Source organism: Naegleria lovaniensis, assembly GCF_003324165.1.
Source record: "Naegleria lovaniensis strain ATCC 30569 chromosome Unknown tig003, whole genome shotgun sequence".
Classification (NCBI taxonomy): Eukaryota; Heterolobosea; class Eutetramitea; order Acrasida; family Naegleriidae; genus Naegleria; species Naegleria lovaniensis.
The window spans coordinates 259,116-271,804 of record NW_025407825.1 but is presented as its reverse complement, the minus strand read 5'-3'; the positions used below and the strand labels follow the sequence as shown (position 1 = coordinate 271,804).

Genomic DNA, 12,689 nt, shown 5'->3' with positions numbered 1-12,689 from the left:
TTGTCTCCCTGACTGCTGACAGCTTATTATTACCCACAGAACATTCTGGAATGGTCATTCTGAATAAAAAAGGACATCATGATCGCAAACTTTAAAAAAACGCCTAGATGTCTACTACTCTCCAACCAACAACAGATAAAATCTCATCAACCACTTCCCCCACTTCCCACCCACAACACGACAAGGTCGTTATCAACGATTCCTCTACAACATCCAACAAACCATATCAAGATCTTCCAACAACATGTGCAAGCTCACCACTCTCCGATACGGGAACTGGTTCTGTTGAGGCTCATCAACTCGCCCGTTCCGTGCAAACATCATCGTCCACTACAAAATTAAACAAAAATATTGGCAACGACAAGGACCAAGAACAACGATGCTCTTCTTCCGGTCATGCCGCTGATCATGATGGAAAGTCTTTGAGTAGCAGTGTTGATGTTGTTGTTGGAAAACACTACTCATGGTTTTGGAAAGTCCTGAAATGGCCACCACAATGTATTACAATAATGAACGTAATTTTGATGTTATTTATTTTGCAGGGATTGTTTGGATTGTTTTCATGTAAGTGTACTATTCCGAATGTATAATGATTGGAAAACTCATGACCATTTCTCAATACAATATTGGTAATGAATGATAACAACCTCTCGGCGATGATGAACTACTTTCCAAAATCACACTTTAGCGTTTATTTTACTCTACACAACAGGAGATAATATTGTCCAACGATCAATAGCAAAACAAAAACTGCAAATGAATCTAGTTATGGATTATGAACTAAGTGACTTGATCAAAACGACATCTTTAGCAATTAATCAGGTTTTATATCAAGTTCCTGATATTAATTTAAATGATAATCAGAGTTGGGTCAAGCTCTTTGATAACTTGAAAAAACTTTATCAATATAAATTACCGATTCAAATATCATATTTTGGAAGATTTGATCAGAGCATGATTGGTCTAGAACTAACCTATGTGAGAATTTTTCACAAAGCTCAAAAAGCAGGTAATTTCACTAGGCCTGTCACGGATTATCACGTGATTAATGATATTGATAATATTTTAGCCCCATCAAATATTAAGGCAAGCTATTATTCAAGTGTTGACATGACTGCAAGACCTTGGTATAAACCCTTTGTGAATGCAACTAATCCAAAGATTTTGTGGAGTCCATTTTTCTATTCGGCCCTCTCACTCTATCCGTCAATCGCTGCCTGCATACCCGTTTATATCAATAACACAATCTCGAGTTTAACTGCCAATTACTCCAATGCTCCTATCTATTCGAGCTATGCTGCTCCCAGGATACCCAGCAATTTATTTGGAGTAATTGGAATTCAGATTAATGTTAAAAACATCTCTGACATTTTAAGTGAATCAGCCCTTCGAGCTGGAATCGCTGCTTCATTTATCATTAATTCACAGGGACAAATGGTTGCTGCTACCAAGTTTTTAGGATATCCTGCATTACAGAATGACTCAGACAGTATTATGAACAAACTTGTAAACGAAACCGTTTCTAGAGGATTTCTGCAACAAATTTCAGCTTGGAAAAACGCCCCAAATAATCAGCAGCTACGGGGTTTAGCAATCAAAGAGGCAGGAAGTTTTACTTTTCAAACAGGAAAAACCCCTACATTAGATGTTGTGTTATTCACAATTACGGATCAATATGGGCTTAATTGGGGCTCTGTCATTGCAGTGCCACAACGAGTGTTCGTTGAGGAAGTGTTTCAAAGTAGTATTTCGTCCGTTGTGATATTTGCAGTTGTGTTATTCCTTGGTTTAATTATCATAATTTCAGTAGTTCAATGTATTCAACTCGGGTTGAGAGGAATCAAGCGTCAACTGAAGGAGTTGGTGTCTGGGAATTTTAGTTTGGTCAGTCTCGACAAAAAAATTCCAATGGGTTTTAGTTTACTATATGACATTCGTCAAATGCAACAAAGTTTGAACACCATGCGGGCAGGGTTATCTATTTTCTCTAAATATGTTCCAGATATTATCGCCAAGAAGTTCGTAGGAGAAACAACGCTTTCAAGAAACATGTCTATACTTGTCATGGACATTCATAGTTTTACTCTTCTAGCAGAAAAAACAGACAGAGTGAGCTTTATTTCACTGAGTACAGACCTTTTCTCGGAAATATACGAAATCATTGAAAACAACAAGGGTTCGATTGACAAATACGTTGGCAATCGAGTTGTAGCATTATGGAACGGCCCTAATACTTGTGTGCAAGATCATGAGACACTGGCATGCAACGCAGCAGTTCAAATTGTACATTGTCTCAACAGGTTAAATTCTAGGTGGAGAAAATTTAATTTTCCAAGTATTCGTTTTGGTCTGTCTGTAAATAGTGGTGGAAAAATTCTGGCTGGAAATATTGGAGGTAGCTCTCGAATTAACATTACTGTAAGTTCATAACTTGACATTGTGTTTCAAACAAATATTCCTATATAATATATAATTTGTTAAATGATATTTTTCATGAACATTCTAGGTTGTTGGAGATGATGCCAACGTTGCTTCTGGCTTAGCAAAGTTGAACAACAAATTTGGTACACAAATTCTAATTGGGCACAACACTTTTGAAAAGGTTAAAGATCAAATGGTTTGCTATTTTGTCGACCACGTAGCACTTGAAGGAAAGAAACAACCAACTCGAATTTATAGCGTGGAATCAACTATTAAGGATGCCACTGAAAATCAACTCAAGCTTCGACAAGCTTCTAAGGAAATTGAACAGTGCTTTTTCACACGTGATTTTTTACAAATCTCTGAAATTTGTAGTACGCTAGAAAAACATGGTCATGTGACGCCAATACTTGAACATTGGAAGGCAAAAGCATCTCTACTCCTCAATACCAGCCCTCTCACAGACATGGACTCTGTGTTACATCAAGCTAGCGCTCAGCAATAATGGAACTGAATTGAGTCACCACAAGACGACAAGAGAGTCACCCATTTTGTAAAGAAATCCACCAATAAAAAAATGAGCCAAGCACCACCGCGTCAAAAGACGACAGCTCCTGCTTCAAGTCAGAGCAGTGGAAATATGACTGCTCGACGAAAGCAAGGAGCAAATTTGCAATTTGAAGCTAGTAAGTGATCTATGGTTCCTCCTGCAAGTTCCGACCTTCATCATGATTTTCAAATTTTTTAAAATCCAAAATCGGAAATTACATCGGGTTTTGATGATATGAACTTGTTACAGTGAAAAGCACTGCTATTCCATCACTATTTGATATGTGTGCTAAATTATTGCAATCTCAGGTCGATTGCTTACCTGTTTTGGAAAATGTTGAGGATGTCATTGTCCAGCGTATTCTGTCAGCCTGCGACGCTCCAAAGCTTGATGAAATTGAAACTAAGAATGAGAACGCAGGTGTAAACCTAAATACGGATGATCTTTGGAGAATATTGACTATACGAGATTTTGGAGGTGGGTTTATATTTATTCAAAACGATGCTTATTAATGGTTGAAAATTTACCACCATCCATCATTGATCTTACTAAAACATAAAATAGGAGCTTTTGACAAAGGAAATGGTACTTGGAAAGAACTGTACAATAAGCTAAATCAAGAGAAAATGGCACGAGAAAAAAAACTTCGTGAAATTAAGGAATCGAACAAGGTTGAAAAAAAGGGTTCAAGAATAATTTCTGGTAGTACTGCTGCTGCTAGTGTGAACAACAAACATTCAAAGGAGAAACACACGACTCAAACCATAGATCCCGTGGTTGCTCGCAGAGCGTCATCCAATACCATTAGAAATAGTAGCAGTAGATCACGCTCCTCATCCTCGTCATCTTCTAAAAGTAGAAGCGCGTCAACAACAACAACAGCCACGACCAAGAAGAGCAAACTGTGGACTAAATCTTTGGGAGAGACATCAACAGCACGTAAATCAAAAGAATCTACCACTACTACAGCACCTCAGAAGATTTTCACACCAGGAAAGCCTCCATCAACAATTGTGACAACAGACTTCAATGCTGATCGATACAAATCAAACTATGCCAAGTCGTCTGTGGGAAGTGTACACGTCTCCCCTGTCATTATGAAACAACCAGTGTTCAGAGCAGCAAGTAATATTGATTTTACAAGACAACGTCCATCATCCCCTCCCACATCAGATTCCATAGCCACTGATTCACCCCTTGTGTCACCTTCGTATGTGGACAGCATGTTTTGTAAGGAAACATCCAAGAGAATGGAAAAATTGAAACGACAAACTGAAAATGATTCTGCCAGACGTCAAACACATGTCCCAACAAAGAACCATGCCACCAGTACTGTACCATCAAAACAACAGCGCCCACCTCCTTCCTCCCATAATTCTTCATCTCTTGCTCCTCCCCAGAAAAAAGTCAAACCAACAGAGCAACCCTCGCATTCTAACTTTGCTGGCTCAGCTTCAAATTCCCTCAACTTTACCATTCCAAAGAAGAAAAAGTAAATACTACAGTATTTCGAACTTTATAAAATTATTATTAAGAACTTGCTATTTCTTCTCCTGATCTCCTGAATTTTTTGACTTTTCATTGTCCAGTTGCTGAGATTCAGGTTCTCCAGCAGTAAAGATATCTCCAAACCTTGTCGTTAGGTGAGGCGTCTCTGGAATTTCATCATCTTCAACCACAACAATTGTCTTTTTCGATTTGGAAGCACTATTGGACTTCATGGATGGACTCATCTCAACTGCGGGTGGTATGGTGCGTGTCATTTTCTGCATGCTTGAACTGCTCGTGTCTACCTTGATGGACGACAATGATTGTTTTCTTGCATTCAAATTTGAAGTGTTTACAAACAGTCCATCATTGGATTGGCTTGCAGGTTTTGTGAGTTCAACTTTTTGTTGTTCCTCTTCTTGATCGCTGTCTTTATCTTCGTCATATGCATCTTCGTCATCCTTGATGTCAATGACAACGTCCTTGTTGCTTACCCCATTGGACACAGTAGATGTTTCAATTCCATTCGTATTTCTCAAAGAGCCTAAAGAATCACGATGCATGTTCAGTTCATATTCGTGTTCTTGTTGAACCACTTTTCGTGGTTTCACATGATGAGTGGAATCAAATCCATGTCCGAGTAGTGACGACACATGAGAGATGCTATGTTTAAGGAAATTCTTTGGATTAAGACTAATTCTTCTGTGATTGTTGTCATTCTCATCATCAGGTTTTGGACTGCAAAAGAAGAAAATGTAATGTAAGAATTCTAAAGTTGAAATTATGGTTATCATAATGATCAGCAACATTAACATCTTGAAATACGTACTGTCGACGTTGGTAATTTCCTTCTCTTTAGCGTTGATCATTCTGGTAATTTCAAATGGCAGAGGAATTTCCTGTTAAATGAACGAAAATAAATTTGGGTTAACAATACTCAACGAATTAACACTTACATTTGTTGCACGAAATTCTCCAACGTTGTTCAAGTGCTCGTTTTCCAATCGAATACAATTCCATTGAAATCTTCTCAAAATCTCGACCAAACCAAAACAAAAACCAATCCACTGATCCGTTAAATATTTGCTGTAGAACTGTTTCAACAGTAAAACGACAATCCAAAAGAATCTTGCTAAAATGTTTGTCACTATTGAGAAATAGTAAAAGTATGGATGGAAGAACAGTTCTTTTCTCAATAATTTGTGCTCAGCATCCTTATTAAATTGCATTAAAGACCAATCCATCACAACATCCCATAACAGCTTATAGGTGGAGCTGATGATGTTGACAACAACCCAAGTAGTTCTCATATAATTCCAACTACTTCCAGGTAGAGTAGCTGTTTATAAGAGTATTAGCTCATGTAATGTTGATAAAAAAAAACTTACGAGCTACAATATTCTTATCCAAAAACGCAATAAGAGTCGCAATAATACTTGACAGATATTTGAACGCATTGGTAATGTGAGGATGGGGCTTTTTGCTGTCTCTGTAACGCCTTAAACACTGCATTAAACGAATATAGTTGGGTAAAATGTTAAGAACTGGAATACCCAATGATCTGGAGTCTGAGCAGAAAGAATCAATTTTGTCAACCCACAGAGATGGATAAACACAATACACGAATTGAATTTCGAAGAGAAAATCAGAAAGAGAAGTCAATTGATCAGCAAACCAAAAGTCTGCGAATTCTACTTTTCTGAATGGAGCCATTAATAATCTCAGAATAATTCTAAAGAGCCATAATCTGCTGTGACCATAAAACCATTTGTATGGGAAACACATGTAGATAAAAATGAAGGTAAATAGAAATATTGGATGAAGATAGGCATACTCATAAAACGTATTCGTAATAATAGAGTACATGTAAATAATTAAGCTTCCCATTGTAATGTTGTACAGGCTCATGGTCATCTATACGAATGAATGAATTATTACTTATAAGATTATTTTCGCAATAAAAACATACCTCGATATATTGAGACACTGATAAGTGATCTCTTGGGTCAAATCTAAAGATAAATACATAATTAATTCTTGCATTTTTCCAAATTTGAAGATTCACACCAACCAAAACTGCCAATATAATCGGCACCAAAGTCAATCGATACACATACATGGTCGCATCTGAAAAAGACGGAGGGTCATCTCTTGGGTAAAGAAATACATATGTTAAAACGAACGCCACAGACAACACTATTCCAATTCCTACTGAGATACCAGACCTGAACGGAGATGTTTGTTTTTCCACAGTTTGTGGAAGTCTAAGAAAATCTTTGGCTTTTTTTCTGTCGCCTTTGAACATGTAAACTGAGCATTTGTACTCAATTTGCGACATCATGTAATCCAATACTTTGGATGAAGTAAAATATGAATCTCTCACTCGTTTCATCAGCTTGCTTTTGGTTTTGCTCTTGGTATATTTATCCAGCTGTACATGACGTAATGACATTGATTTAAATTTTTTATCATGATAAAATCTACAGATGCAATTTGGATGCAACAACAAACCTTTTTCAAGATATTCGAAAAACCTTGAAAGTTTAAAGTACGGAAATTCATCAACAACAAAAGGGCTCTGTAGTGCTCTTGAAATGCGCTTCTGACTTTTTGCTTGTCGTTCTTTGAGAGAGTCTCAGTCAAACCGACGCTCAACTGCATCAACAACTCTGCATGTCTAACACAAAATTTACGCTCTGTTTGGATATAAAACTTATTCACTTTGTCCAATTCCTTTTCTAATCTATTAAAAAATTGGCATGTTTCCTTCGGAACAATTTTCAAATACATTCCTTCCAAATTATATTCCTCTAAATAATTTATAAAATTCCGTTCATCCTTCTCTTCTCCAAGACCAGTAACTGCATACACCATTTCATCCGAAAACGAAATGAGTGGTTTATCCAAATAATCGCTCGGAACACCAATCTCACTCGGAGGCACCTCGTTTAAAATCATTTGCATATCAATATGATATCGTTCTTCCAACTTGTTTTGTATTCGTTTAATCAGCTTCTTTAACAACTTGTAATCCATGTACGAGAGTCTCCACTCGGGACACATCTCATCACGAAGCCGTTTTCCGAATTTCATTTTTTAATTTTTTTTTAATGATGATCACAGAATGGACCAATATGGAAAATGAAAAACAGGAAACGAACTCTGCAGATGACGCTAACAATCTTTCATAAAACATTGAACACCTTTATTTAAATCAACAATTTGAACAAAACAAACAAATCGAACAAAGTGCTGATCTTGCAAGCCAGGGGAAAGGACCCAACGCACACAAGGTGGGGAAGACCCAACACACAAGGTGCTCAAAAACTAATTCTATGAGTAGTAAGGAATCGAAGAAGAATATTTCTGGCTCCATTGATATCTCTGTCAAAAATTGAGCCACATGATGGACAACGAAACACTTCAGATGATCCAACCGTATAAACATGTCCACAACATGAGCAAGTTTTGGATGTGTACGCTTCGTTGACAATATAAATGTGTGTCCACGGATGCTCTCTAGCTTTGTGAAGCAATCTTTGCTTGAATCTGTAATGTGACCAAGTCAACATTTTTCTTGCTGTCTTGCTATTAATTCTCCTATGGAGTTTCTTTACCATTTTCTGAGTCTTAAACGAAGGAAGTAAGATCACTTGGTAGTTTCGACACAACCACAAACACAGTTTCTTGTGTAAATCATCCACGATATTTCTAATCTTTTGTTGAATTCTTCTTCCTGCTCTCTTGTACTTGTATCTTTTGCAACGTCTGACTTCTGGTTGAGACCACTTCGATTGCAACTTGTCATACGCGCAACACAATCTACCAATTCTTTAGGCACCTCCTGAGCCCCATTTGGTTGAATAACCATTCAAATCAAAGGTGGTCTGAAATGTTCTTACTCCTGGATCCAATGCTACAACTTGTCCTGAATGTTGAGGGGCTTGGTTCTCACCCCTAATATCCAGTACTTGTGGAATACATAAATAATAATGGTTGACACCTTTGGATTTGTTGGTGAATTCTAAACACCTGTTGTAGATCCAACGAGCAGTTCCCATCCACTGATTCAATGTTGTCCTTTCTTGTTCATTGGGGTAGAGACGAATTTTCAAGGATTTGTCTGCTTGAAATTTTTGGGCCGCCTTTTGATTCTTCTTTGCCTTCTTGAGCTGAGGTGATAACTCTAAAATGCCACCTCAGCTCTAGATGGCAAAGAAGAATCAAAAGCCACATTCTCTGTTATAGAGTGATGAACATTGAGTGGAACATCAAACACTGGCTTGGATTCAATCACAGTGAATTGAGAAAAGTTGAACCGTCCGTCAGTGCATCCCTTGTTGTTGTATTGATTAAACTCATGAAAGGAATCTCTTGAACATGCCCAAAGTTTATCCGATACTTGTTGTGAGTACTCATCCCAGAATGGAATGATGCTGTGTGCAAGAGATGGATTAGTAGGAGGATGAGTAGGTTCATCCTCTCTACTTCTCTTCATTGTTTGAGATTAAGGTTGTTGTTGAGTTTTTTTTTGATAACCTCAACAAGAGTTGAAACTTTATCAGTATTGAATGACTTATTGAATTGAAACTCTATCAATTTGAATAACTTGATTCATTCTTTTCGTCCGAACTGATCATGGAAAAGTGAACGCTTTGACAATTCCTTATCCACCTCCAAAACAACACTTTTGATTCAAAGAATGAATAAATGGTTCGTCAGGAACTGACTGTTGATGATTATATTGACTTGTTGAGTTTGTAATAAATTGTGGCTTTTGTTCTTTTATTTTAGTGCTGACAAATTTGAAACCGTTTATTATAACAAAACCTCCAAAACAAACAAGGTTATTAATTGCGTCATCAGGACTGTGTTTTAGTGATGGTTTTTGAAAGAAATTGCTGTAATTGTTCATTTGGCTTCAACGGTAGATTCTCTTGTTGCCCTTCCATCATCATTTTGTAATCTCCATTTCGTCCTTGCGAAAATAGTCCAATGGAACTTACGCCCATGGATGTGAAATCAGACGAAATGAGATTTGGCCCCAATTCAATTCGTACACACAAACAAATGCCCGTTGACATGATCCAGCTCTCTTCCAGGAGTATACTCCAACATCGAGTGTTACCTCTTTTCACGTCATACATGATTCTTCTCATCTTGTTGGAACAAGTAAATTCATCATCATCATCGTTATCATTCACAACAACATCATCATCCAACATCACTTTCACACAACCAGTTCCTTCTTCCAACAGTATGACAAGCACGAATCATTCAACACCAACAACAACACTCCCAATCATACTCCATCAAGTCTTGTATCCGAGAAATGAAGTGATGGACCTGTTACCGGTGAATCAATTTTACTATCCCATGCTCTTTCCCTTTGATGTTCAATATCACGATTTTTGTAGCACCACTACTACTCCTCATACTATTCATCATGATGATTCTTTTTGTACAAACTATTTGTGTGAGTCAACCTTCACTTGGAATTTGAGAAACAAGTCACAAATCATGGAATTGGGATCGACCATTAATTATTGTTTATATTGTAATCAAAGTCAATCGAATGAATTTAGAAAAGCTCTTCAACAGGGAAATTGTTCATTATTTACAAGAAATGAATTTACATTGTGGAGTCAAGTACATTGCAATAATGTACCATATTCTAAATCATCTCATCCATCGAATGATGAAAATCATTTGACATTGAAACGTCATTTGGGACTTTTTGATTTTAACTTTTTATTAACGCCTTATTTCCAAATTAATTTTTTGAAATATAGACGAATGGAAAATGAAAGTTTGACCTTTGGAGATGCTTTGAGAGAAGTGAAACTTGAAACATTATTTCAATTTTATTTTTCTAAATATGTAAATCCAATGAGTCGAGAATATGACATGTCAACTACTCGCTCGATTCAACAACATCACCAACCACCAGATATAATCATCCCTCCTCTCGATGTACCCTTCACTTGTTGGTGCAATTATCAAAATTCGAACGAACAATATTTTGCATTTCAATGTGATGATTTTTACCAAAAATTTCTCTTCCATTTCACACATCGATATGCTCACATTGTATTGTGTATCATATTTTCTGTACTATCTATCATGATTTCCTTTTTAATACTCTATCCAAAAGCACGTGACATGATTTCTATAACTCTTGATTTGAAACTTAATCACGGATTGGTGAAAGTGAACAACTTTAGCAAATGTAATTTATTTGGAAAACGATTGTTGGCCATTTTGAGTGCTCTTTCAAGTATTTCAGTTCAATCCTCAGCTTTCTTTGTTGTGGCTTGTTTCTGTGGATTTATGGAAAATTTCCTCAAATTTTTATTCAATTTTTCAGCAGTTAGTTCTTTTCAAAACAATTATTTTAAGGGATTCTTTAGAGCCATGTGCTGTGTGTTCATTGTTTGTGGATACAGTAGTTTAGTGATTTCTTGGAGTCATTTCGTCAGTAACAAACAAGGATCGACAAGTCCAACATCACTTTCACTCTTTCACAAATCAATGTTAGGACTTTTCTATGGAAGTACTGTGATTGTCATGCTCGTCGCTGCAATATTGTATGTAGTGACATCCAATATCTCATATGCTTGGATTTCATTGGCAGGTACTGGTTTGTTTTATTTGTTGTCCTTTGTGGCTGGATTTGCAATTTTTGGTTTGAAAATTCTCTACCGACTTCGTCAATTACGAAACACGATTCGATCCTTTGAATATAGATTCACCAAACTCATGCTTTTACTCACTCTAACACTCGTCTCTGGTTGGATTATTGTACTATTGACATTATTTACTTATATTTTTGGATTTGACGCAGCGTCACTTTTTTATGGAATTACTCGAAATGTATGGCTCGATTGTGGAATGATTTCTGTAACTCTTGCATTTGCTTATACTACATTCAATGTAGAGTTATTGAAGAAAGCGTATCGAAATTCAAAACTTTGCTGCTGTTTCTCATCAGAAAAGAAGAAGAAGCAACAAAATGATTATGAACAAGAGCATGTTGACAACCAAGATGATGGTGACGACGACGACGAACTCTCGTCTCAAATGTACTACACTGGAGAGAATCGAGTAGAGGTTGTTCTGAAAAGCTCCACTTCCAAACTCATGAGCTTACCTTCTCCCTCCTTAACACTTGCTGAAAATCATCATCCGACTGTGGCCACTACAGATTTTGAAACTGACTCTCATATGGCCACTACTCACTACTCTCAACTCTACAATACCGAATAATAATACTGTTTGTTGATAATTGTTGTGTTTTCTTTGAAATTATATCCTTTCTTTCAATTCCAGAAAATTGTGCTTTCAAGTTCAAAAAAAAAATGCTCAAACTTTCACAAACAGAAAAACAATTCATCGTTGATGGTGTGGAACAAAATTTACGGAATGATGGAAGGGCTCGTTTGGATTATAGAGATTTCTCGCTAGAGACTGGAATTGTTTCTCAGACCAATGGGAGTGCTAGAGTTAAGCTGGCTAATCATACGGATGTGTTGGTCGGAGTCAAAGTAGAGATTGGAGAAGTAGATCCTGATTTTCCGGACCAGGGACGTTTGGAGGTACATGTTGAGTGTTCTCCGAGCGCAAGTTATGAGTTTGAAGGAAGAGGAGCTGAAGAAATTAATGCACAATTGATATCTACCCTTCGGAATCAGTTGAAAAATTCATTTGCGATGGATTGGACAAAATTGTGTATTGTAAAAGGAAGACAATGTTGGATTCTATATGTGGACTGCATTGTATTGGATTCCGCTGGAAATTTATTTGATGCTTTGGCAATTGCTACCAGAGCTGCGTTATATAATACAAGAATACCAAAAATTGAAGTCATTGAAATTTCACCAACAGAAACAGAGTTTGAATTGAGTGACGACCAACACGAGTATACGCGAATTGATTGCAGTAACATACCGATTTCTGTTACTCTAGGGCGAATTGGAAGCAAGTTTATTGTTGATCCTTCACTTGAGGAAGAAGAATGTATTTCTACTCGTGTGACAGTGTCTGTAAATAAGAAGGGAAATATTTGTTCTATCAAAAAGAGTGGTAAACATACAGGCATCAATCCAAGCGAACTGACAAAGATGCTGCAGACGGCTCGTAAAATTGGAACAACAGTATTGGACGAGTTGGATAAGTTGCTGGAAAAGGAAGAAAAAGTCGCAGTGAAACAAGGATTCTTCACAGATTAATA

At 36.9% G+C, this 12,689-nt stretch overlaps 5 protein-coding genes across 5 annotated transcripts; 4 read left to right on the top strand and 1 right to left on the bottom strand.

Annotated features, from left to right (window-relative positions):
- Positions 1-107: 107 nt before the first annotated feature.
- On the top strand, positions 108-2,926 carry C9374_009557 (uncharacterized protein; the record flags this gene model as incomplete). The annotated part of the gene is made up of 3 exons (XM_044699757.1): positions 108-564; positions 689-2,418; positions 2,507-2,926. The coding sequence occupies 3 exons, from the start codon at positions 108-110 to the stop codon at positions 2,924-2,926; spliced, it is 2,607 nt and encodes an 868-aa protein (XP_044554874.1).
- Positions 2,927-2,998: 72 nt separating this feature from the next.
- On the top strand, positions 2,999-4,467 carry C9374_009556 (uncharacterized protein; the record flags this gene model as incomplete). Its single annotated transcript, XM_044699756.1, has 3 exons — positions 2,999-3,107; positions 3,221-3,448; positions 3,536-4,467. The coding sequence occupies 3 exons, from the start codon at positions 2,999-3,001 to the stop codon at positions 4,465-4,467; spliced, it is 1,269 nt and encodes a 422-aa protein (XP_044554873.1).
- A 45-nt stretch (positions 4,468-4,512) lies between these two features.
- On the bottom strand, positions 4,513-7,552 carry C9374_009555 (uncharacterized protein; the record flags this gene model as incomplete). Its single annotated transcript, XM_044699755.1, has 6 exons — positions 4,513-5,228; positions 5,289-5,358; positions 5,416-5,798; positions 5,848-6,373; positions 6,429-6,890; positions 6,971-7,552. 6 exons carry the CDS (start codon positions 7,550-7,552, stop codon positions 4,513-4,515), a joined length of 2,739 nt encoding a protein of 912 aa, XP_044554872.1.
- Positions 7,553-9,454: 1,902 nt separating this feature from the next.
- Positions 9,455-11,725, top strand: C9374_009554 (uncharacterized protein; the record flags this gene model as incomplete). The annotated part of the gene is made up of 1 exon (XM_044699754.1): positions 9,455-11,725. One exon carries the CDS (start codon positions 9,455-9,457, stop codon positions 11,723-11,725), a length of 2,271 nt encoding a protein of 756 aa, XP_044554871.1.
- Positions 11,726-11,817: 92 nt separating this feature from the next.
- Positions 11,818-12,687, top strand: C9374_009553 (uncharacterized protein; the record flags this gene model as incomplete). Its single annotated transcript, XM_044699753.1, has 1 exon — positions 11,818-12,687. One exon carries the CDS (start codon positions 11,818-11,820, stop codon positions 12,685-12,687), a length of 870 nt encoding a protein of 289 aa, XP_044554870.1.
- Positions 12,688-12,689: the final 2 nt, after the last annotated feature.